Source organism: Larimichthys crocea, chromosome III, assembly GCF_000972845.2.
Source record: "Larimichthys crocea isolate SSNF chromosome III, L_crocea_2.0, whole genome shotgun sequence".
NCBI lineage: Eukaryota > Metazoa > Chordata > Actinopteri > Sciaenidae > Larimichthys > Larimichthys crocea.
The window spans coordinates 27,432,544-27,457,660 of NC_040013.1; the positions used below are offsets into that span (position 1 = coordinate 27,432,544).

The window sequence follows — 25,117 nt, forward strand, 5'->3', positions numbered from 1 at the left end:
TCCTCTAAGTTTTGCAAGGAACAAAATACATTTTTTAAGCTGCTATAATAAAGGTTGCTTTTATATAACACATGTATCAAAAGTGAAAACAATGTGACAATTTGAAAGAGGTCACTCAGAGTGATTATCTTTAAAGACAATTATGGCCCAAATCTGCAGCTCTCCTCGACTACAGCAGCTTTTTAGTGAGTTTCAGCTCATTGTTCAGCAGTCCAGCCGGCAAACCTATCTATTTTGATTCACTTACAAAGGTAATTTTCCCCCACAGCAGGAAACATGTACACTAACTGCTCACACATACTGTAACAGCAAAGAAAGAGTTGGCTGCTAGTTGGTGAACATAGTTGTGCATTTAGCAGCTGCAGAGACAGATTTCCCTCAGGAGAGAGAATAAAACAGAGCTAGAGCTTAAAGGAATAGTGGGACTTTAGGTAAACAGTACACGACTCAAAATGAATAATCATTTTCTTTAACTGCTGGATGTGTAGATAAGCAACTGTTGTGTTTCACACGTAAATAAAGTGCATAGAATGGGCTCCGGTCACGTGACCAAGCTCATTTAATACACACACTCACCTAGGCCTTGCAATTTGTAAAGGAAAGTGGATTTATGGGAGATGATGTCTGTCCCCCCAGCTCATGTAGGACCTCGGGTTCAGGCAAGTCAACGGGCGGTGAAGATAATGAGGTCATCGCTGGCTTGGGTCAGGTGACATACTGGGCAGATGAGCACGGAGCCTTTGTTGTTACATGACTGAGGCGTTCAGAGGTTGTGGTTTTGTTGTCACATTTATTGACAAAATTGTTTGAATAGAAATAGTTTTTCAAGCTGTGTTGGTCTTCCTGAGGATCAATGCTGTTTGACTTCAACTCTTCACTGTTCTTGCCTTCTCCTCTTCAACCTCACATTTGCCTCATGTTTGTCCACCACTTGGTCACTCTCTAGGTCCAAACTGATCTGTATCAGAGACTGTGCATGGATTGGCTTTGTAGGGCACACTGAGACACTGGTCTATATGTCGTTGAATACATTCAAATTATCTGTCTCCACCCTGTCTGAAACACACTGGACAGGTGAGGCTCCTGACCCTGTGCCACCACAGCCTGATGTGGATGCATGAGCCTCGGCAGGGGAAACAAAATAATTTTGTGGGAGATCTGAGAGATCTGTGGCTTTACAGTTAGCCTTGTCCATCTCTGTTGATGACCTACACCCTTCTGAGAAAAGTGCCCATAGAAGTAACAGAGAGAATTTTCCCCCCGTCCTTCTTCATGTTGCTTGGTTTTTTGCGTGCTGGAGTGGCAGTCTTTTGGCAAAAGCCCTTTGGAAGAAAGATTGTTGAGGTTTCTCACATGTTTGGCTCCCCTCCATCCCTTCTGCTTATCGACCCAGGAGCTCCCCTCCTGTCTCTGGCACTTCGGTGCTAGGTTTTGGGAAGTCTGGAAAGAGTGACTGGAAACATTCTCTTTCTCAAGCTTTTGGTGCATTCCTTGGGAAGAGTCACGGGAGTCACTCTTGCCTGCCTGTAGAAGCCAATAATGCTCTTCGTAGGGGGCTTTTTATCATCTGAACTGACAAAGGCAAAGATTCTAACACCTACAAAACACAAAAACAAATTATCTGAGAAAACTTCAAAATAAATGACAACTGCATCATTGTTTCCACATGCAGCATGTCACAGATCATCATTTATTTCAAGTCATATAATTGGTAGTACATTATATTACAGATCTAATTACCCATGAGCCTCAGTCTGAGTGGCTGGGGGCTTTCATTGCCTCTTTCCGTTTTCAGTAGGTCCTTAGCAAACAGCGAGATCTCATCCACTGTAGCAACAGCATAGGCAGCGTCAGCGCCCTGGTTTTCACTTCAAAGTTCACGTTCTAAGTTTCAGTGTTACCGTTTTACCCTCAGGAAAATTGAAAAAAATATATAGTCATTTAATATTTGGAATATCAGTCACTTCTGTCTGCTGTCTAAGAACCTCTTAATTAATAAGGATAATCATTGATACTGTATCGAAGGGCCATAAATAAAAGAAAGGTGGAATCTGCGTAACTGCTGTATCATTGATTTGTCCGAATGTTTTTTTCACAAAAACACGCTACAACCCTTTCATACTAATGTGATCATCCCCAGGGAGCATTTCCAAGGCCGTAGAGCCCCTGCTGTCTCCTTAATGGCCCTCCATTTCCTGCAGTTATCATGGCCACATCAAGACCTAGGCAGGGGGTGATGGTCGTGCCAACCCATCCACTCCTCTCTCTATCGATTCACAAAGGAAGGCACAGGTTGAGGTAATGTATGAGATTTGGCTTGGAGTCAGGGTGATTCAGGAGGGCCAAGAAAAAAAATGAGATTTCTAATATATACCCATACACATACCTCATATGTTACCAAAGATGTGTTAAGGCAACCTACTTGTTCATATGCACAGGTATGTTCATGTTGAAAAATAAAAAGAACGCAACCCTCATCACTACCTTCAAACCTTCTTTCTTCATGCTCCTGCTAAGTCTTCACAGAGCTCCCTGCATAAAACAACTGCTCCTCAGCTTTACTCAGTTCTTTAAATGTCCTGTAAGGAGTGGACAGAAAACAGCAAGGGAAGTGGAGACTAAAAAAAAATACAGCAGTATCTATTTATGCCTCATAAAAAGCCATACCTTTCTGTGCTCATGCTTTTCTTTCTTCATGCCTGTAATAAACCAAAGTGAAAATATTTCCTCTCTGCACTGGATTGTAATAATCAGTTGCATTTTATTACACAGACAGTTAAGTACCTCGTGTATATATGTAGAGCCCAGACCCAGGGAACTTCCATGAGGTGATGCCAGGCCGTCTCAGAGAAAAACAACGACAGCAACGCCATCTGTTGGCCAAGATGAGAACGAAACTGATGCCAGAGCATTTAGCATCTTCTCACTCACCTCCCTATGCCAGAAACCTGGAAGGATACACAAACAATTTTTACTGATACTGATGTGGCTTTTCTTTCAACCATCGTTCCCATATCTGCGCAGCACTTATTACTCACTTTGCACCACATCTCCAGCCTTTAATGATACAAAAAATCATGATGTTGATGATGTTCTAACATTTCCAATTATTATTCACCAACTACACCGCAAGACTGTTTATGTTTTAGTTTGAGCATGTGTACGACTTGCGCAACTGGGAGAGTCTGGATGAAGTCCATGACTGCCTCTCTATTGGAGGGGAGTCTGTATTGGCCGTTGGGCTTGTTCTTGTCACTGCACACCTTGGCAAGCATCGTGTTTGGAGCAATTCCAGGGAAGGGAATAGCCTAGTTAATAGAGTGTTCGTAATGAGCAGCTGGTAAAACAACACACTCTCTGACTTTTATGATTATTAATGAGCCAGAAGAGTGAGACACTGTTAAAAGAAATGGCGACAAACTCCAACTGAAACTCCAGTGAAAGCAAAGTGGACACTGACAGAAAGGTTTCATTGACGGGGTCGTGGTTTCTCCTCACCTGCATGGCATCACATGGTCTTCTGCTCAATACGGAAACGCACTCCGTACACCTCTTCAACAGACTCCCAAACACCTCGAATGCACCACCAGTAGCATTTACATCTTCAGAGCCCGGCAAGCAGGATGGAGAGAGTTTGGACTGTCCTCAAAAAGGACCGGAGAGAGATCTTCCTCTCTGGCACTGCCTCCTGGAATCTGCACTTCACCTTTACAGAAGAGAGACGATTTCACAATGATCAAATGGATTTCTAGTGTGTTTTCAGTCATTTCTACAGTAAATGTGGCAAAAGTTCAGTCACTAAAACACACCACAGCAGAAATCTACATTTTTGATATTAAGTCCTGCCTGTAGCGGTGCTGCTGGCACGGAAGCAATGTGTACGTAAGGAATCTGGCCAGCCTGCCCTTGTGTCCAAGTGGTCTGTAAAATCCAGATAGGCTTCATCCAGGCTCATTGGCTGGAGTGGGGGCATAGTCCGCAACATCTCTCGGATCTAACGAGAGTTACAATTTCAGGAGCACCTGTTAGTTTGATGAAGAAGCCACGAGATCATTGCATCTTTTAATTAAAGTTGCATGATGTATAGCTCACCTCATGACTCACAGCCCTGAATTTATCAAAGTTGGTTGGAACAATAATTAAGTTGGGGCAGAGTTTCTTTGCAATGAAGCCAGGCATGGCAGCTCGGACCACATACTTCCTGGCATGGTAGTTAGACGTTGACTGAAAAAGAAAGGGTGAGATCTAAATAAAACATTTTCATGAGGAGAACTATCGGGATTTCATTTACAACACATTTGAATGCTAAATTTGTTTTGAAGGCTTTCATATAATGTTGGCACTTGTTTGATCGTATAAAATGAGCTATTGAACAAATATTTAAACATATTGTTCTTTTTGAAAACTACAACTACACTAATAAATAATGATGATATTCTTTTGAATAATTCACATCATCATTTTAACCCACCAGCATGCTCATGGATCCTACAGCCATTGGTTTGTCCTTCAGCTCAGGACAGTCTCTCATCTCCACACGGGCGTAAAAAGCGTCATGTCCACATGTACAATCACACGGCTTAAATCACGACTTCTCTCCAGCTCTGTGGCCATCCGCTCCACCTGTAAAAGATAAGTCTGTTGAAAAAAACAGCACATCATATTTGGCTTGAATGCGTTTTTAAGTGCCATGTCTTACCTGGGCTTGTGCTTCTTAATGCTGTTCTGTGATCTGTGCCTTTTGTGAGCATCACTTCTCAATGCGCTGGTTCACCTGCTGCTCGCCTTCAGCTCATTCTCATAAAACCTAGATCCCTGCAGGGAAACGGCAAGGACGAATGAGAAGTTACAGATTCTGCAGAATAGCTATAATGAAAAAGCTACAATAAGACTAAGTCTATTTTTAGGACTGTGTGTCACTGCACTGGGGTTATTGGACTTTCACACAAGGCTGACTATAGATCTCTGTCCTTTTGCACACATCATTTATCTTTCAATCTTTCATTCTTCAGAGACAGAAGAGCAGATTTGCATTATGCATTTCATACAAGTCTATTCGAGATGTTATATGGACCTTGGAGGACTCAATGTGATCTTGTTGACTTCTCCCGTCAAGACCCTCCATCCAGCCTTGTTGCGTTGAGGCCATTCTGGAGAGGAAGCCTCTTCTTAGTCGATGCGACCCCATTCTCCATGCGGAAATGTCTGTATGACGATCAGCTCTAAAGTCAGACATGCAAAGATATCAATCGCATCATGTGTGCGCCTTCTCTGACTTCAGATCAGATAATTCACCAACCACCTTTTTTTTCACTCTGATCAGCAAAACTGATCCAAAAGTCTCAGCTCAGTGTAAAGATCATCAAACATGCACAGACATGTTTTGAAAACAGTGACGGTTGCGGCGGCACTCCGTGTATATGCGTCGTCACCGGACGGAGGCGGGGCTTTACTTTGTTTACCTTTTTAAATAAATAAATAAATAAATAAATAATAAATAAAGAGTCAATAAAGGAAGTTTTGTAATTGCAATATTAAGAAAAGCGTTAATCACAATTCTCCTTCCAAAGACGACAAATATTAACACTACATGCCATCTCTAATATAAATATAAAGTTTATCCAGCAGTCACAGAAAAGTGACTTGAAACAAACATGAAGATGATTTTGGGTTGATTTAGCTTGATTTAATTTACTACCCTCTCTTAAGTCATTAATAACAAACATGTCCACTTCCAAAAAACTGCTAAAAAACTCATACATTTCTTAAACAACTAGCCCTGCTCAAAACTACCAAATATTCAATCGTTTTGAGTATTTTAACCCTTTAAATGACAGTTTGATTACTTGATGTCACTGTTATTATTATTTTAAACACACAAACGGAGTTATTATCCCTTCTTCATAAAAAAAACATCAAGTAAGTGGAAGTGAACATTTGTGTCCTCGGTGACTTAAGAGCGTAGTATTTTTTTATATATATATTTATTTATTAAGTGTTCTAATGACTATTAGAAAAATTAACACTAACCAGACAAATGATGGCCAGAGAAAGAGGAAAACTTTGTCCCAAATGGACAAAAATGTCCATAGTGACGGATGAGGGTTAAGAAACGGTCCAGCTATCCTACAGCGGCCCGCGTGGTAAAAAAAGAAAAAAAGAAGAAAGAATCAAAGCATTTTTTTCATATTATTTTAAAGTTATTTGAAAAAAAAAAATACAGCTACTATATTAAGTGTCATCTAAATCTGCAGATGACTGGCTTAAAGTCAGTCAAAGGTTATTTTCTTTCTCTGATATGAAGTGGACCTCATGAACCTTAGACGGAGATGAGGTGTTATCAGTGTGTCAAAGTACACAGATTTAAAAAAGTAACCTTTGGCAAGTTTGCCACACAAATGATACTATAGAAAAATCAATAGAAACATATTTTGATGGCTGATAATAATAATAATAATAAAAAATAATAATAATAATAATATAATAAATAATAATATCATAAATATTTATATATATATCTATATATTATATATATATATATATATATATATCTTATATTAGAGATAATAGACCTGCAGCTATTTGCAATAAAAAGCTAGTTTTGACAAAAAACATTACTATTTACTCTAGTATTTATAAATGATTTCATTATGTCTGAACGTTTTATCAATCATAAACACATATAGGCTAATAACCCAGTATATTAATAAGGTGAAATAAAAGGTAAATAATGTAAATATAAAAGTTATTATAAGCCATAGACTGCAGCTAAAATGGTCAAAATAAAAGTCTTATTTCCGGTATTTAGATTTTCAAAGTAAACACCTAAAATCCATGCGCAGTTGCACATTTCGTGTAATTTCAGATACAAAAACATCCTAAATAAGTATATTTAAGGGAGGAATTCCTCACCAATTAAAAATAACATTACCCCCCTCCCTCGCTGACCTACCGCTCTTGCTACTATTTCTGTCACGTTGAACTTAATCTTTAAAGTAATGTAAAGCGATGCTTTTAATTTGAAGGATGCACGCCTTCCGGTCGCGCTGTCAGCGTGTTTACCTTGACGCAGGCTCTGCAGGTACACAGTAAAGCGTGGCTGCAGCTCCTCCCCCCGACCTGAATGAAGACAGGCTTAGCCGGACCTCCGCTACTGCTAACCAAACTGCGAACCACCGCGGCTCGGTTACCCGTCATCTGCAGCTTGAAGTTGAGGCACAGCTTCAACTCGAAGGCCTCTCTCTCTTTTTTTTTTAGCAGCCCATCGACCGCAGCTAAAAAACAGCTAACGGGGAAAAGAAAAAAAAAACAGGCACAAGTTTTATCTAGTTAACTAGTTGAGTCAGCTAACACGCTAACTAGCTAGTCTAAATTGGTTTTCGACGTCAGTTTCAAAACAAAAGCCCGCAAACACAGAAAGAAGTTCAGACTCGAGCTGTCACCGGCAGAGCAGCTCGTTTTGCAACACAAGCTAGTCTGTCACAAGTGAAGCAAAGGAGAGGAAGAAATTACGGGACACAGCTGATGTTTCATCGCCTAATTGACGCTATTTCGCTGACCTTTAAGTGCTGGGTTGAAGAAAGCTGTCAGCAGATTTGTCCGTGACGCGTTTTGAATTAATCTAATCCAGCAGCAGACTAGCAGCAGGTTGTGTTAGCAGCTACCACACAACAATCCAAGTTGTCTTTTTGAAGCTTGGGGATTTAAATGTCCGAGAAGAGTTCATCCGGTTCGGATGAGGATGTGGACCCGGAATCCGGGCAGACTGTGGAGCTCGGAGGCGTCTTAAGCAAGGTACTGTCTTTTTTTTAAAATAGCACATCACTAATGAAGAAGTTGAATGTGATCTGACACTTTGTCTTTGTTTACAGTGGACGAATTACATCCACGGATGGCAGGACCGATGGGTCGTGTTGAAAAACAACACTTTGAGCTACTACAAGTCGGAGGATGAACGGGAATACGGCTGCAGGGGGTCTCTGTGCCTCAGCAAGGCTGTCATCACAGTGAGTATCCAGCATGGTAATAATGTAGGAGCATCATCATCACACAGACAGCAGGGTGAGTTTAGCACCTGCTTCAAGTGACTAAGGGGTTCATAAGATGGTGCAACCATGAACAGGCCTCATTTACTGCATCAGTGCTCTCACCAGGTGTTTTGATCCAGCCCGTCTCTTGTCATTAGCATGGAGTTGAACTTTAATTCCTCCTATCCATGTCAAAGATACAAAGGTAAACATTAACTAGTAATGAGGTTGTTGTTATTAACATCACAGTGAGCTGTGTTTTTTTTTTCTTGCCCAAGCACTCATGTCTCTTATCCCATGACAGTTATTGCACTTGAACGATTTGCATTCCCTGTGGATAAAATCTAAGTTTCAACCACAAGCTGTAGATATTGAACCTGTATTCACCCCATACATGCCTCCTGTTGGTGAGATAAGCGGAAATCCCACACCCTGGTTAAATATTCACTTCTCTCTCTCTCTGAGCATACCGCTAGTCTAGAGGCCAAACAGTTTTACTGTGATTTGTTCAATAGGATTATACGACTGGATTAAAACCACAACATTAAAGCTTACAGTTAAGTTTCCTCTATGAATGAGCGTTACTGTACACCGATTCAATTCTCAAAGAAACTCCTCAGGGTGTTTTTGTATTTATGTTGTAGTAGGAGTGTACATGCTCACTGATACGTAATGTAGTCTCCTCTTACTACCTCTCCCTTCCGAAATATTTGAAGCCGGTGCTGTCTAAGGAGACCGTGGTATGAGGACTCAGGAATGCAATAAGCCCCTGCTTCTCTTCTTGCCTAACATCAGACTGTTACACACAGTGTAGCTGTATACACACACACACACACACACACACACACCAGACTGTCCTCATACACAAGCGAAACATGCAGGAGAGGCTTATATCAGTTCAAGCTCTTGCCTATGCGTTGGTGTTTTATATATCTTTGAGCAAACTCACATGAATAGCTGTACGTTTTCCATCACTGATTGCACGTACGCAAGTTTGAAGATGGAGACGTCTTAGATGCCTCTTTTGTGTTTATCAGTGTTTGACTGATAACCTCCTCTTTCCTAACATCGAAGAAGCAGTCCTATTACACCAGGGGGGAAAAAGCCAATGCAGCATGGATGTTCAGTAGTGCTTACGTAAGGGGAAGGGAGATGGTCCAGGCGGAATGAAAGAGGTATAAACTGGATTGTAAAGCAGAGGTTTATGAGCCGTGCCCGATACAGCATGGTAAGATAGACTGGACTTCTCCAATCAGTAATGGAAACATGGCTGGGTGCACTTGTGGTTACCACTGACCCTCCTCGTCATGAAATTTGGAAGCTGGAGGAGATTTTTGATGGTACACCTGTCTCTGAAGGGAAACTTTTACACTAAGATGAATGTTATAGAAAGCATTTAAGGGTAAGACAAAACCACTCACCCTTATCAGTTCCCCAAGATATGAACTTGTGAGATGTAACACTAGTGTTAAAGTTTGAACGCAATGTTACATAAAGTTATGCAGGTTGACAGTTCACGTTCAGAGTTGAAGCATAGCTGTGGCAGCAAATAAACCAGCACATGAGTATCATTCAGCAAATCTAATTAAACATGAGGTTATGTCAGCTGACAGAGCAGCTGTAGTCTCGCTGCTACTGAGGACAAAACGGAGGGAGAGTCAAGTCAACTGTGTCCTATTTCTTATTATGAACCTTTGCAGAGCAGATCTCTCCTCAGCTGAATGCAGTGGTCAAATTCCAATCTCAGAGGAAACGGGTGGATTCTTTGGTGCACGTGTTGTGGTCAGAGGTTGAATCTGGGTAGGGTGTATTATAGTACGGGGGAGTGAAATAGTTTAAAGATTTGGCCCAATAGTTGGAGGAAAAGTTATGATGACACAGGTTCAGGCGAAGGCACGCTGAAAGAAACAGTACAGCTCCACTGCGGTCATTTAGAGCCGCGCGCCTGCAGACACAAGACATCAGCTTTTAATTAAAATTCCTGTTTATTGTGTGGCTTTTCTGTGTCTGATGGAATCCATGTGTCCAGAATGTGTCATCGCTAGTGTCAAAAACAGACAGACGACTGTAGAGATGTTATACAAGGATGTTTTTTTTTTCTTTAAAAATTTACATTGAGTTTTTGTAAACCGATGCCCACATTTCCTCGTGTGACTCATGCACCCATGACAAAAGCTCTCTCCTTTCTGTGCAGCCTCATGAGTTTGACGAGTGTCGTTTTGACATCAGCGTGAACGACAGTGTTTGGTACCTCAGAGCTGAAGATCCTGAGCACAGACTCCAGTGGATTGAGTCAATAGAGCTGCACAAGGTGAGTGGAACAGATATCTCTCTCTTAAATACTGATTTATTTTATTTTATTTTATTTTATTTTTTTTTTTTTACTGGATTGGTTTTACACTTTGGTTTGTTTTGTTTTGTGAAATTATTTATGAGATCTTTGCCTACCTGCAAGCAAGACCCTGATTGATTCATTCATACTACAGATGATCATCTCCCTGTTGTGCTCAGGGATTTTTTTTTAATTTGCTTTGTGTAGTTCAAAAATTAGAACAAATATTCTTAGTCACGTCAAAGCACATTTTAAAACAGCCCACGCTGACCAAAGTCAATATTTATTTATTATATCCAAATATTGCATTCAATATTGATTCATTTTTGACTTCCTTCCTTTTGACCCTAAATTTCATTATTCACATTCTTCGGGCATTTGGGTTCAACTTTGGGTCAGAGTGTTTTTCAGAACAGACAGGGAGTTATCTGTTTTGTTCAGTGAGCTGGGTGTGGCAGGACAGGGATTCGGACACACACACACACACACACACACACACACACACACACACACAGCCCTTCCCCCTGGGAATGTGAGGAATCTGAGAAGTGAGATGCTAAGTTGGGGGTATCCCCTGTTATCAGATTCCAGATTCCAGACAGTTTCCCAACATGAAGTATTTAAAGTACATCATTATGTCGTCATGACTTACAAGAGAGGTGATGCCGAAATCTGTTCAGAACTATTTGTTACTAAATTTGTTGTGTAGTTTGTGTGTGTGAGTTCCCTTCGTGTCCAGAATACAGATAGTATATTTGAGTATTTTGTATAAAATATATATTCTAATATATAAATGTATATTATCAGTGCAGAAGTGATCTTCATTATGTCATTTTTCTTTGCTATACGTAATTTTTATGTTTACCACATAAAAATGCACAATGTAAATGTGCCACCGTTGAAAAAAATAATCACCATCCTGTGAATTCTCCACTAAAACGTTGCTTTGGATGATTTCGTTAGTGCTACTGGGTGTTGGCATGTCGACTGAGTGCAAGTGACCGCAGGTCTCTAGTCCATTAACAACGGTGTGAGAGTATTTCAGGGTTATGTCTGGATTGTGACCTACAGTAACCTGGGCGAGCTTAATGCAGCACTGGCTGCAGCATTGCTAGTGAGTGTGTCTGCACCGCTCCCAGCTGGACAAAGACAGCCTTGCATCATTGGTTTAGTCTTTGTTTCAGGACCCAAGAGGGCATAAACCGGTGTAGCCTACCTTGGGATAAAGTCACTTTTCTGCTATATTGTTTAAACGTAAAAATATATTTTTAATTTGTACAATGCTGAAAATAATCTAATCATAAAAGCTAGTAAAGCAGTAACACATATGCCCTTTTTCAAGTATTTCAAAATGTTCAAAATCTAAGTTTTAAAGTTCCTCCTTCAAGTTTTAAACATTTATTGAAATGTAAACACATACCAGTGAAGCTCTGGACAGTTAAAACTGGATAACATTTAACTTTTAAAACTACAGAATCAGGTGTTAGGATTGTTAACTCTTTTTTTTTTTTAGTGTGCCAGTTTTACAGCTCATAAATGCCTCTTATAGGCCACTTTGCAAAGGCAAACAGTCATTTGCATATCCATATTGGCAAATTAGACTCTTCTAATTTTTTGGGGGGAAATAGGCAGTTCAAGTCCATTTATGTGTTTATCTGTGGGTGTGTTTGTGTTGGTGGTGGGAAAAAGTCGTGCAAAATGTAGGGACGTTAAGTGCAGCTCTTAATGAATAATGCATTTTTTATTTTTTTTAATCGCCTGTTCTCACAGCAACAAAGATCATGAGGGACACATAAAACTCTCCATCATACTGAGAGGGCTGTTCCATTGTGGTAGATTCAGAGGGGTGATATGGGAGGGAGCGGGGAAAACCCCTTGTTTCTCCACCTCTTCAGGATCGCTGTTGGCACAGTCTGAACATTATTGGCCCACATCGGGCTTTGCGAGGGGTTATCGGCAAATCATATTAAGAAATGATAAAAGGAGAGTCAGGTGGATAGAAGTAAAGCTAAGAGGATCTAGGCAAATGTTGTCCCCTGCCTCCCACTCTGTCTCTCGCTCTCTCTCTCTTTCATATTGTACAATAGGTTGCTTCATTCGCCCACCCATTTGGTACTTAAATGGTTTGTCACACAAACAGCTCTGGACAGCCCTCGTCGTTCTCTCTTTCTCTCTAATGCATACACGCACCCCTCATCTTTATCCCGCTCTCGCTCGATCTCTTACATGCAAACACACACAGTCAAAGTTGCTTGCACAGTGATGGATACTGGACATAAAGATGGACAAGATGAAAAGGTTTTACACATCAGGGTGTGTGGTCTGTTGATACAGTGCATAGAGTGCATGTACGTGTGTGTCTTTGGAGTCCATGTGTGTGCCTGCGGAAGGTTTGACTGAACACAGACCTGATTCAATCTGCAGAGAAAGAAAGGCTCATCCTTTTGTCTCCGTCTGTCTCTTCTGCTTCATGGAGCAGCTTGTGTCTGCCTCTCCCCTGGCTGTTGCGGAGCAAATGACTTTTTTCCTCTTCCTCCTTCCCCTCTCTCATAGCCGTTTTCTTTTACTTGACAAGCTAAGCTGAGCCTGTGTGGCTTTTCTTCGGCACCTCCTCCTCTTCCTTTTTGTTCCTCAGTGAGGTGTGTCCGGGGGAAACGGGAATACTGGATTTAAGCCTCTGAATTGTCAGAACAGTGGGAGTGTTTTGGGGGAGCATCTGGGCCATGTTGGGGCCAGCAACCCGCCGGGACTGCAGCAGTGTCCTGTTCTGCCTTGGGTGTTGGAATGGCCGAATGGTGGGCTTATAGCATGTTGGCATGCTGCTTGTTCACTGTCATTCATCACTCACATCACACTAGTCTTTAATCAGCATGCCAGTGCTGTGAAATGAATGATTAATAAACACAAGCCATCTTTGCACATTTGCATGTGTACAGTTTGTCAGATAGGCTCGTTTGAGCATTGAACTCCACTGCATGTAGGTCATTGGAAGCAATCATTCACTATTTTTTTTATTTTTTATATTATATTATTTTAAGATTTTATATAGAAATTAAGCTTATGCTGCATGGATGCTGAAGTATCACTGTTTTTTTATGAGTGATAACTTCCCAAGCAGTATAGGTTTCCAGTTTCTATGGTTAGTTACTCTAAACTCATCCCACCATCACAAAGCCGTTGGCACAAGATGCCATTTCATGCGTTCTGTATGAGTGGGTGTTTTAGTTTGCATGGCTGTGTCATGCAGCTGACAAGGTGCATAAAGATGGCAGTCGTAGATTGGTCTTCATGTTCCATTAGTGCATCGCTTTGCCTCTTGGTCTCTGCCCAAAGATGTAATACATTCAAAATGGTTTTAGCAATATCTCAGGCTGATAAAAATAATGACAGCAAATCAGATCCTTAAGTGATAGAGTAAGAACACCTTTTAGTCCTTAGCATGGTTGTGAGTAAGAAAAAGAGTGGAGCAGAGGAGAAATTAAGCAGTAAGTCTTGACTGTGTAGGTTACAATTTGCCAGTGATGCTTCTCAAGTTGCGTTTGTGCTATTTTTCAATTAAACATGGCGTTTCAGTGTTTACATGATATAGATATGTGTTACCTTTTCTCTCAATTTACATTCTACGCTGTGCGTCAACTCTTTGGAAACAGGGTTGTATGTGAATATACAAACATGTTGTCCTGGTCTTGTCCACTTTGCAGCTCGTGATCTGTTCAGCAATATTTAGTTTCAGTTCTCCCAGACTCTGACGCTGTTGTTATAAGACCTTTAAGCAGAGGAATGTTTGTGCGCTGTCTCATTGGTCTGTCTCCTGACTTCCTCTTCAGTTTACTCTCTCTTCTTAAGAAACACCTCTGTATTCCAGTTAACAAACAGGAATGTTTTAATTGTATGTGGTAAAAAAAATACTGTTAGTCGAAGTTCCGAGTAAAATTACACAAGAAGACCATGAGTAAATACATTTACACTCATAAAACATACCATCAGCATGTTTCATACGTCAGAGACTTTTCCATATTTCACAAGCTCCTCTTTAATGTTTCTACTGATCAACTGGAGATGTGAATTCAAATGTAATGTTTTGCTCACTCTCTGTAATGTAGTGGGTAACAGTTCGTTGGCTGGTTGTGCACACGCATGCAATATGTATAACACAATTCTGTCACTTTGCTGAATTGGCACTCCCAGTCATAACTTGGCTGATTAATGGAACAAATGCCGTCACTGCCACTCCCTAATGACTTTTCACACAGTATATTCGTTTCATAATGTCACGTGACACCACACACTGCATGTTCTCATTAGCATATACAGTGTTTTCCTCCAGAAAGTTGCAATCAGGCCTAGGTCTGTCCAGTGTAATTTATTTTCAGTGTTCCTCAACTACTTGGTATCAGTCTGACTGGCTTGGTGGATGCATGTGTCTTTGTCAGCTCCAGTCCCTTTCAATAGACTGTTTGTCTGTGTAGGTGTAGGTCATGCTCTGGTCGAGCTCAGCATTGCTCATTGCTGCTGACTGCTAGAATTGATTTCCCCCTCTCTCTATGTTCCTGTTTAGTTGAGCCACCGACTTTCTTATTATATTGCAGATTGTGTCATGTGTTTTGTGCACTTACTGATCTTTTTGCCCCCTCCTTTTTTCCATGCATCCTCCATTTTTTTTTTTTCCAGGCCGAGTCTGGTTATGGTTCAGAAACCAGCCTCCGGCGTCATGGTTCCATGTTGTCTCTCACTTCAGCAGCCAGTGCCTTGTCTGCCACATCCACATCCTCTTTCAAGGTAAAACAACAATCACAAGAAAATGTGCAAAAGATGCTTGGCACTAGCAGATCAAATTCTTAGTCTCTTCCATCAATACACATTTTAATTCAGACCAAGCTTCTGAAAATTCCAGCTAAAGGCCAATTCTGTTGTAGTTATTTACATAATTTGTGAAATGTTTTGTTCTTTCTTTTTTATTATAACCTTGCTTTGTGGTTTAAACAAGAGAACTGATTGCATCTCCTTACTCCTGTCTCTCTTTGCACAGAAGGGGCACAGGTTGCGTGAGAAGCTAGCAGAAATGGAAACCTTCCGGGACATTCTGTGCAGACAAGTCGACACCCTGCAAAAATACTTTGACTCCTGTGCTGATGCTGTCTGCAAAGATGAATTTCAGAGAGACAGAGGTAACCTGTGGCATAGATACATTATTATGGAGCTTATATAGTGTCTGAGATTTTAGTTTAATCTTTATTAACGTTTGGTTCTGTCTACCCCCCAAAAATCTGATATTTAGAGCAGTGTGGACGTGGAAAGGAGGGTTTCTTTTCTTGGTTCTTGCTGTGTGAAAGTTGAAGGAGAATGGTTGATAAGACTCATTGAGAAAGGAAACAAAAATCAATATTCACTTCCAGGGCACTTTGTGGGTGGTTTAATCTCTGAGGCAGAACCTTTCTGTAGTCTTCAAAATCACTTTCATATTGAATTCAGCTGTGGTATGCAGGTTCAATGAACATGTAGTGTCTTTTCCTAGAAATGTAGTATTGCATCGTCAACAGCAACAACAACAATCCAATTAAGAAAAACGTCCAACCGGCTCGACTAACTCTGAGGTACAAACGTAATTTTGTAAATGGGTAGATGGGTCTAAGACTGCTGTTTTCTTTCCCGTAGTAGAGGAGGAGGACGAGGATGACTTTCCTACCCCGACAAGAACTGATGGTGAATATAATCACAACAACAATGGCAGTAAAGAAAAATGTGAGTTTACCTGCAGGTGCTGTCCAACCAGTCATATTTCAGAATATCTGTAAAAATACATTTTGGTTTAATTTCTTTGTTTCTATCTTTGCCAGTGTTTGCTCCTGCCAGTCCCAAAGGTATGAACGGGATAGACTTCAAGGGTGAGGCCATCACCTTCAAGGCCACCACAGCAGGCATCCTGTCCACCTTGTCCCACTGCATCGAACTGATGGTCAAACGAGAAGACAGCTGGCAGAAGAGGCTGGATAAGGTACAGTCTTGCATCCTACATACAGTAATTAAAATAAATGTCTGTGTGAATAATAAGCAGTGTGAGTGGGCTTGTCAGCAGCCTGTGTGGAAGTGCTACAGGCTGAGGAGTTAATTGTCGGCTTCCGTTGCCTTTTCACGAGGTGGTAATTGTGGCTTTGTGTTTTGTGATGAGGAACTGGGGATGGGACCTGAGATTTTCAATGCTATTTAATTCTTCTGGCTATCTGCCCGAATCTTTATTGATTCCTTTATTGAATCCTGAGCAATTTAAAGTGGAGAAAAAAAAGGCTGATATAGGTTTTTAGCGTCAATGCAACTGTTTTATTTTCTGAACATAGTTTAGAAACAGAGTAGAAAAAAGGAGAGCTGATGGTTGAGTCGAGCTGGCTATAAAAATGATGCTGCATTTTACAGAGATTACTGTTGTTATCTTGCTTGAGGAAATGAAGCCACATTTAAGAACATTTTCCCGCCATGACTCCTTCTTGTTTCCGGCAACGTAGGCACATTGTTTTGCTATGCACAACTGTCCAAAAAGGATGTCAGCATCAATTAAAGTAACCAATAAGCCTGGAGGCATATGGTTCAGATGATTTATTTACTTCGGAACCGGTTCTTGATTCCCATCCCTAAAGAGAACCTATTGCAACATACTGCAGTCCAAATTTCCAACATGAATGGCTGACTGGTCATGTAGTGATGGAAATTTACTATTAAAAATTGTTTCGGAAAGGTTAGAGGGTGATTTTAATGGAGGTGGCTCTGAAATAGTTTTACATGTAAAATACACTGCTGTTATAGTTTTTATGAATGAACATGTCAGACAAGCCTTATTGTCCTAGGATATAGTTTAAATCTGCTTTTATTAGTCTTGATATAGGTATGTGTTTAAGTATTTATTTGGTATCTTAAACAGAATCTTGTTGCTGTTTTGTTGTTCTTTTATTGCTTTTGGTTAAGGGCTTCCTCAGAATACTTTATGTGTGAAATATTAAGGTGCTCTAACCAACATATTTCATAATGTAGCTCCCTGTTAAACTGTCATTAAAAAGCCACATGGTGGAAAAGAGTTCTCCAATTCCACATTCCAGATTTCCAAAAAGCTGTTGACTTTAATGACTATTGCTCAACAGAGAGATTTCAAAAATAGTCTCATTTGCTTGCCAGAAGCACAAATTCCCATAACGAGCTTTAACCCTTTTGTTATTTGATCACTTTGTTTTTTCTGGTTAGAAATTCCCAACCACTGATAAATAAGACATGAGATTGATTTTAGTTTTATATAGTGAGCGGCCTGTGTCTATAAAGGGCAGAGCTCCTCTTGCTTACGTCCTGATCAGCTCTGCTGAGTGCTCATGTTGTCAAACCAGTTTTGTCTTTTTTTTTTCACCCTGTGTGAAGGTTTGCAGCCCAACCCTAAAACCTACTAAAGGCGGAAAGTGCTTTCAGTTAGTTAGACTGCTCGAGTGAAACTACCTCAGTCTTATCTTGTGTTTGGTTATGTGTATGAAGTTTAGGTGCCAATGTGTAGATAGAAAGAGGGCAAGGCGGGTACAGAAAGGAGATAGTACAGAGTACTTACGGAACATACGGTCAGGTAATCGACACACCTGCTTAGACGCGAACTCAGAGTGAATTACAAAATGACTACTCGGTCTTCATGGTGCAATTTGTGGAAGCCTTCGCTACAAAGGGGGACAGAGAAGATCAAATACCAGAAACAGAGATGGATACCTCTACAGACATGCAGCCACTTCTTTAAAGTAGGTCTCTGTCTGTCTGTCTGTCTGTCTATAGTGGTTACACAGCTGACAACAGGATCACCGCCTGTTTATTTTGTGTCGTGTCCACGCCTTATTGTCTCTTTCTGTCTGGTTCCACCATTTAAGTGTTTTTAAGAGAGTATACTAGTTTGCTTGCTTTCTTTTTATTGCAGTGTGGATAAACTGTGTCTAAAATGTGTGTTTTGTTCAGAGTTGTTGAGTGGTTTCAGCCTACAGAGTAAATTTGATTGTATTTTGACTCATTTGCTCTCACAAAGAGACCAAATACCGATGCTTGTTTGCTTGGTTTCTGTGCTTTTAAGCCACAGATGGTGAAAACAGTAGATCTACCACTGGAAGATAATTCAATCTCTTCAAATATCCATTGTGTATCAGCAGTTCATTTGTGTGAAGTGTGTTAATTTGCCTCTGGCGGGGGATGAGCCATTCGGTAAAACCTGTTTGAGTGTTTTCACAGCTGAATGATGTGCTGGATTTGTCCAATTGTTTGTGACAGATCTCTCTTTTCTTACATTTTAAAGGAGCACTGGCACAAGCACAGAGATGTTCTCTATAAAACTGAATTCCTTTTTGTTTGCTGTCTAAATGTTGAGGATTAGCGGTTGCCTTTTTAATGGGTGTTTCTGATTTCATGCTGACACTATGATTTCTTGTTTAATACCATTTCACTAACTTCACTACACTGCTCTCTTTGTGTGTTCAGGAGCTAGAGAAGAGGAGGAGGGTAGAAGATGCCTACAAGTCTGCTGTGAATGAGCTGAAGAAAAAGTCACACTACGGAGGTCCTGACTATGAGGCAAGATTAAATGCGATTAAGATGAATGAACGAGTGATTTCTTGACTTTGTCCCATGTCTCCCAGCATGTGTATATTTATTGTACTGCGCCTTTTGCATGGCTGTTCTCACAGAATTTTTACATCGCTGACAACACTTGTTTCCACAGGAGGGGCCTAACAGTCTGATCAATGAGGACGAGTTCTTTGATGCGGTGGAAGCTGCGCTGGATAGACAGGACAAGATAGAGGAGCAGGTGTGATGAAAATCCAAGCTTGCTCTATTTTGCTCAATTATAAAACATTCCTGTCAAGTTTTCATGTAATTACACACTCAGTCTAGAAGGCACAGTAAATAGCTCTTATTCTTCCCTTCCTCGTCTTCCTCTCTCTGCCTCTCCCTCTCTCTCTCTCTCTGAAACAACAAAGCAGTGAACCAAAGCACAGTTACATAAATTACACACAGAGATGTGGTTTGTGTTCATAATATCTGCCAAATGTTCTCTCTCTTACCAAACTCCTACTCTCTGTCTCTCAGTGCCAGTCAGAGAAGGTCAGGATACCTCGACTAACTCCCGTTCCTCCCGGGGATGCCTACTCCACCATCGGTACACATCAATTTGCCAACAAGGTGCTCAACACATTTCTTATTTTCTCTTTTAATGTACATCTTATTTCCATCCTTGTTTGTTCTAATTTACATCTATCAGGTGCAATCAATGTCTCCTCCTTCCTATCTGAAACCTAGACAGCTTACAACCAGTATGACTTGCCACTAAAGCTCTGCTACAGCAACTGCTTCACCTTAATCTATTCACAGATTTGTTGCAATAATTGCAAAGCTTATATAACATCTACATTAATGAAGTACTACTTGAGCAGGTCGTGATTGTGTCCTCTTGACTGCTGCCGTGGCGCCTCTTTCTGTTTTGTTCCTTATTCCTTTCTCTTTCAATCTTCCTCCCTCTCCACTGAACAGCCCCATAGCCATTCTTCTTCCCTGTCCTCCATTGAGCTAGTCAGTGCGTCAGATGACATTCACAGATTCAGCGTTCAGGTACTGTGTTTGGTCAACAGCGAGCACCTGGATGCAAACAGGCTAATGCTTTCCACTAGTAGCAGGGAAAGCATGCGCAGACAGCATGACAATGTCTACTAACCAGTCTCTCCAGGATTTCACAACCGTTTTCTGTGCTTTAAGTATTTTTACACCAAAGTCTGTGTAGTAGTAAATGATCTAAAACAAAAATCCTGACCAGACAAAACTGAAATTCCTGGAAAGACTAACAGTTTGTCTTACTCACATAACGGCTGTCTTCATACTGTTGATAAGAATAAAGATGATCTAACGCTGCATGTCTGGAATCTACTTCACTTCCTGTCCTCACATGACTCCATCCATCACAGAATGAGCATGCATGAATCTAGACCGGGCTGTGTTCCTAATGCATTGTTGGGATGTTGAAACAACCCGAGCCGGCATCAGGTGTTTAATATGTGTTCAGTTACTGTGCAGTAGCTCATGTATTTTCCTAAAGGAAATTTCTAAGGTTCTCAGAAGGAAAGTTTCTGTTTGCCTCCATATAATGTTATCAAACCCTCTTTAATAAAATACCAGCACAGGTTTACCGAAGGTGTGTCAAGACTATAAATCATTGCACAAGCGTAGCAATACAATGTGTTTTGTTTTCTTTCTTTCTTTCTCTCCATCTCGTATATGAATTTAATCAATATCTATCCATCTTTTAGGTGGAGGAGATGGTGCAGAATCACATGACTTACTCTCTTCAGGATGTGGGTGGAGATGCCAACTGGCAACTAGTAATAGAAGAAGGAGAGATGAAGGTGCGTATCGAGGAGTGAAGCTGCTTATGAGTCATTTCCCGATTGCTAGCTTGAAATATTTAAATCTCATTCCCACTTTCAAAGGTGCTGTGGTTGCAGAAGAAGCATTGATAGATCAGAGGGAAAATGTATTAGCTAGTTGAGGTGGAAGACCTACTTAAATACTTAAATAGTAATCAGTACTTTTTAAACTTAAATAAAGTTCCCGAGTATGACTTTGTTACGCCACTGTCACCTCTATGCTTTTAAATGTGAATTTAAAGTTTTCAGTCACGTTTTGAAACTGGAGAAATCAGCTCATTATATCAGTTAGTGGCAAAATGAATAGGATCCTTCCCAGTATTCTTTGTAGTAAGGTTGTGAATATGTTTCATTTGTTCTGCCTCACTAACTGCACTTTGCGTGACAGGTGTACAGAAGAGAGGTAGAGGAGAACGGTATTGTGCTGGATCCTCTTAAAGCCACACATGCTGTGAAGGGGGTGACAGGACACGAGGTCTGCCACTACTTCTGGGACACTGATGTCCGATTGGACTGGGAGAGTAAGTTCAGTATATCAGAAGTCACCATCATATTAGCACTGTTTGACTTTTGTCACAACCTAACTGAAACTCTTCTCTTCCTCAGCCACCATTGAAAATTTCAACGTTGTGGAAACCCTCTCTGATAATGCGGTCATTGTTTACCAGACACACAAGGTAAGTTTTCGATTTTTGTCAAACATGTTTGATCAGTAATAACATTCTGCGGTTTGATTGCCATCTAAATGAATCCTGTTGTGTTTCAGAGAGTGTGGCCTGCCTCTCAGAGAGACGTGCTCTACCTGTCAGCCATCAGGAAGATCTTAGCAACAAACGAAAATGATCCTGACACGTGGCTGGTCTGCAACTTTTCTGTGGACCACGACAATTGCACTGTAAGATGACTATATTACAATATTGCAAGACTAATAAGCTGAAAACTATTCATTGAACATGATGCTTGGTCTATTTTTACATGCATATTTTTATATTTATTAATTTGTGTAACTTTTTCCTGATGCATCAAGCGTCTATGTACTGTGATGATATTAAAAAATAATTACAAATGGTCAAACAAGGCTTTATAGGCCAACTTACACTTTCAAAATTAGCTACAGTGAGATTTGTGGCAGCTTGGGGATTGTTTGAATTCACTTTGTTTGTTTGTTTTACTTCCAGCCCACAAACCGGTGTGTCCGTGCCAAAATCAATGTCGCCATGATCTGCCAAACGCTGGTCAGCCCACCAGAGGGTGACAAAGAGATCAGCAGAGACAACATCCTTTGTAAGATCACCTATGTTGCCAATGGTAAGTACATCACCAACCTGGGGAGCCTGAAAGAGTTTTGATCTGCTTGTATATGCCCAGAGCAAAACAAAGCCTCTCTCATCATCAGTATAACTATACAAGCACCGTTAATGTTTACATCCAACTTCCTGTCTTGCCCTATCCCTTTGCAGATTATTAACAGCCAAACAAATTGACAGTCTAAACTAATATAAATAAAACCCACAGAATTACTACAGGTGGGAAAGTAGAGATGGCATTAATGATATTTCTTAATGGTAGGCTATCTGACTCTGGTATTCACAAATGTATTGGAAAATATGGTAAAGATGCATAATGTTTCTGAATAATAGTGCAAGGCCAGCAGAAAAGTCCTCAAGAGCTCACCTGTCACATCCTAAATAAACACAGCCTGAGAGGGTTGTTGACTTATTGAGATGTAAGCTGGCACGTTAACAATCAGCAAAGAGCCAAGAAGGAAACAGGCTCCAGCCAAGCAAAATAAGATGCCATGCTATAAGATATTTTAGTTTTTTTCATTATAATTCTGTAGACACATCATGATACTACTGAGTTGCTACTGTTTGTTTCACACAGCTTTCCCAAGTAATGCTTCATAACTTAATACCAGCCAATATTTTTGCCGATTGGTCTTTGCACAGCTGGTAGCCACCGCAGCAGCTAGACAGTCTGTGTTTGTGTCTTTGAAATGTCAGTCCAGACTTGCACAGCTTCTCCCCCTCCAGTGACTTCCTGTAGACCAGGAGATTGTGACATAAAGCTGCACTGCAGAAGGAATCCTGAGCCAATTATTTGTTACAGAAGAGGTCATGGGAGTTCATTTGAAAAAAAAACGCACATTACATCCTTACCTCTCACTAGAGGGCACCCTAGACCATTGTCTTTGTACTCAATCTGTACACAGTTGGGTTATTACTAATAATTTTATCATAAGCACACAGTTTCCTGATAAGTTTCCTCTGTGTGGCTGCAGTGAACCCAGGTGGTTGGGCTCCAGCCTCAGTCCTCAGAGCCGTGGCCAAGAGAGAGTATCCCAAGTTCCTCAAACGCTTCACCTCCTACGTCCAGGATAAAACTGCTGGGAAACCCATCCTCTTCTGAACATAAAGAGGTAACCAGGAACTCAAACACGTCTTGTTTTACAACTGAGGAAGCAATTAAACAGATGGCTAGAACATTGATTACTCTGTCTCGGATATAACTTGGTTGATGCTTTTGCTGTAATTGAACCATGAAAAAGCCAGCTGATGCACAGAACCTGTTAATTAATTCAGTGTAGTTCATTTCTGGGATATTGACTTTAAATCTTACTTCTTGTTTCAGGCTGGCGGAGGGCCAAGTTTGCCCACATGAGAGGCTACAATGTTTAACATTGAACATGCTTTTGATGACTACATGATCCGTTCACCTGTCGATTAGAAGGTGTTTTCAGACTTACTACATGCAGGACACCATATCATCCAGGACGTCCCTCAGGACACCTGCTTGTAGGAGAGACTGGTTCTACGGCTTCAATCTATCAGTAGTTGTCATCCCAGCCACATTATAATGGCTTAACACCATCTGTTGGTCATGGGTACATTTGTATGTAAATTCAAGAGTTTCCTAAGTGGTTTTTGAATTGTTGTAACCAATTATTTGCTTTTTTTTTGTAAATTGTTTTGTACATTTCTTATGATTACATCTTTTTTGGGTTTGCTTTAATCACTAGTATTACAGCTACTTATTTTGCTGCTGCTAAAGTAACTACCATGAGAGAGGAAAGTAGATATTGACAGAATAAGCATTGAGGTGTGGTGCAGTATCTCCTCTTTCCTGCCTTCTCCTGTCCCTCTGGTGACGACTCTCTTTACAGTTTGATGGAGGGTCAGAGTCTAAAGCTTTGAAATCTTTATATTTCTAGATTGTTATAAAGTAGCTATGGGAGAGAAAAATGGACACAATGTATTGTACAGAGAAAACAGAATACATTCTCAGTTAGTTTACCAATATGAGAAATGTGAATTGACTGTTAAACACTTGAATTTGATGACAGTAATGGGCCAAGGAAACCTGAAGTGGGAGATCAGGAGCATTTTCTAAGTGTTAACACAGGTTAGATTTTTTTTCACACAGTTTAACTGATAATCAATTGGATATCTACGATGTAGTTGACTATAGATGCTAAGTTGTGGCCTATTGTAAGTGTGTATCTGTATGTAACTTCTTGGTAACGTACAGTATCTGACAGATATTTGCAAATGGCCAGGCTTAGTGTTGAAACTTCCTCTCTTTCATTGAGAGATGGGTTTGTACATTTTGTACAGCCAAGGTTGTTTTTCACCATTTTCACCCCCTGATGAGGCAGCAAAAAAAAAAAATCTGTCCATTCAGCTTTGTAAATTAGTCCGATATCAACGACACCCAACGCTCTAACCTATACTCTAATATTACATTTCATAAGCCACACTACAGCACAGTGGCCTCCTGCCCTTTGACTGATAAACTACCCCCAGAATGCCTTAGACACCAGGACGAACCCTAAAAAAAAATCCTGGTTATCTCTACTGTACAGACACCAGATGTGCATTTATCAACACTGAAATGAAGTGAGGGCGGGGGGGATGGTCAGCATTTCACATCATCTTACCTCAAGATTTAAATTTACTCTAGATTGTGTTTGATGCCATCAAAAGTTGGGAGTTTTGCAATCAGTGGATCTGCATAGTTGAAAATTCACCATCAGATTTTTGGTCTAAGGGGTCAGAGGTTAGGAAGGATCTGGATAATTGTTTCGCTGATGATTACAACGGCTAGATCTACGGGCAATGTCAGCCGAAGAATGCATTTAGTGTTTTTAATTTTGATATTTTGTCAGTAATCTTCACACTTTGTATATTTCTAAGTTGTACATCAGAAGTGTTATTATTTGAACTAAATGTAATGCAATTTGACAATGTTCTGTAAATTAAAAAATTGTTACACAAGTGAAACAAGTGCAGTGTGCTGTTTAAGTGTGAAGGAGTGATTTTCAAAAAAAAAAAAAAAAA

At 40.5% G+C, this 25,117-nt stretch overlaps 2 protein-coding genes and 1 pseudogene across 5 annotated transcripts in view; 1 reads left to right on the forward strand and 2 right to left on the reverse strand.

Moving 5' to 3' along the window:
- Nucleotides 1-7,166, reverse strand: part of polk (polymerase (DNA directed) kappa) — a 15,187-nt gene extending 8,021 nt beyond the window's left edge. Inside the window, exon 1 of one of the 2 annotated variants that reach the window (XM_027277627.1) lies at nt 7,063-7,166. The gene's annotated coding sequence lies outside the window, so the exon portion shown is untranslated. Of the gene's footprint in view, nt 1-5,302; nt 5,409-7,062 lie in introns of those variants that run through there. The other variant, XM_027277628.1, reaches the window with a different exon arrangement.
- LOC113744194 (DNA polymerase kappa-like) lies at nt 1,425-5,188 on the reverse strand (annotated as a pseudogene).
- A 487-nt stretch (nt 7,167-7,653) lies between the features above and the next one.
- On the forward strand, nt 7,654-25,056 carry cert1 (ceramide transporter 1). Of its 3 annotated transcripts, none has more exons than XM_010743725.3 (18): nt 7,654-7,794; nt 7,872-8,006; nt 10,222-10,338; nt 15,031-15,138; nt 15,389-15,527; nt 16,015-16,101; nt 16,197-16,354; nt 18,844-18,936; nt 19,085-19,171; nt 19,453-19,545; nt 19,894-19,971; nt 20,664-20,759; nt 21,169-21,301; nt 21,387-21,457; nt 21,547-21,675; nt 21,959-22,088; nt 23,062-23,199; nt 23,412-25,056. In XM_010743725.3, the coding sequence occupies exons 1-17, from the start codon at nt 7,708-7,710 to the stop codon at nt 23,187-23,189; spliced, it is 1,869 nt and encodes a 622-aa protein (XP_010742027.1). In that variant the 5' UTR covers nt 7,654-7,707; the 3' UTR covers nt 23,190-23,199; nt 23,412-25,056. The 3 variants fall into 3 exon arrangements, with proteins under 3 accessions (XP_010742027.1, XP_010742028.1, XP_010742029.1); XM_010743726.3 differs by having other exon boundaries at nt 16,018-16,101; XM_010743727.3 differs by lacking the exon at nt 19,894-19,971.
- Nucleotides 25,057-25,117: the final 61 nt, after the last annotated feature.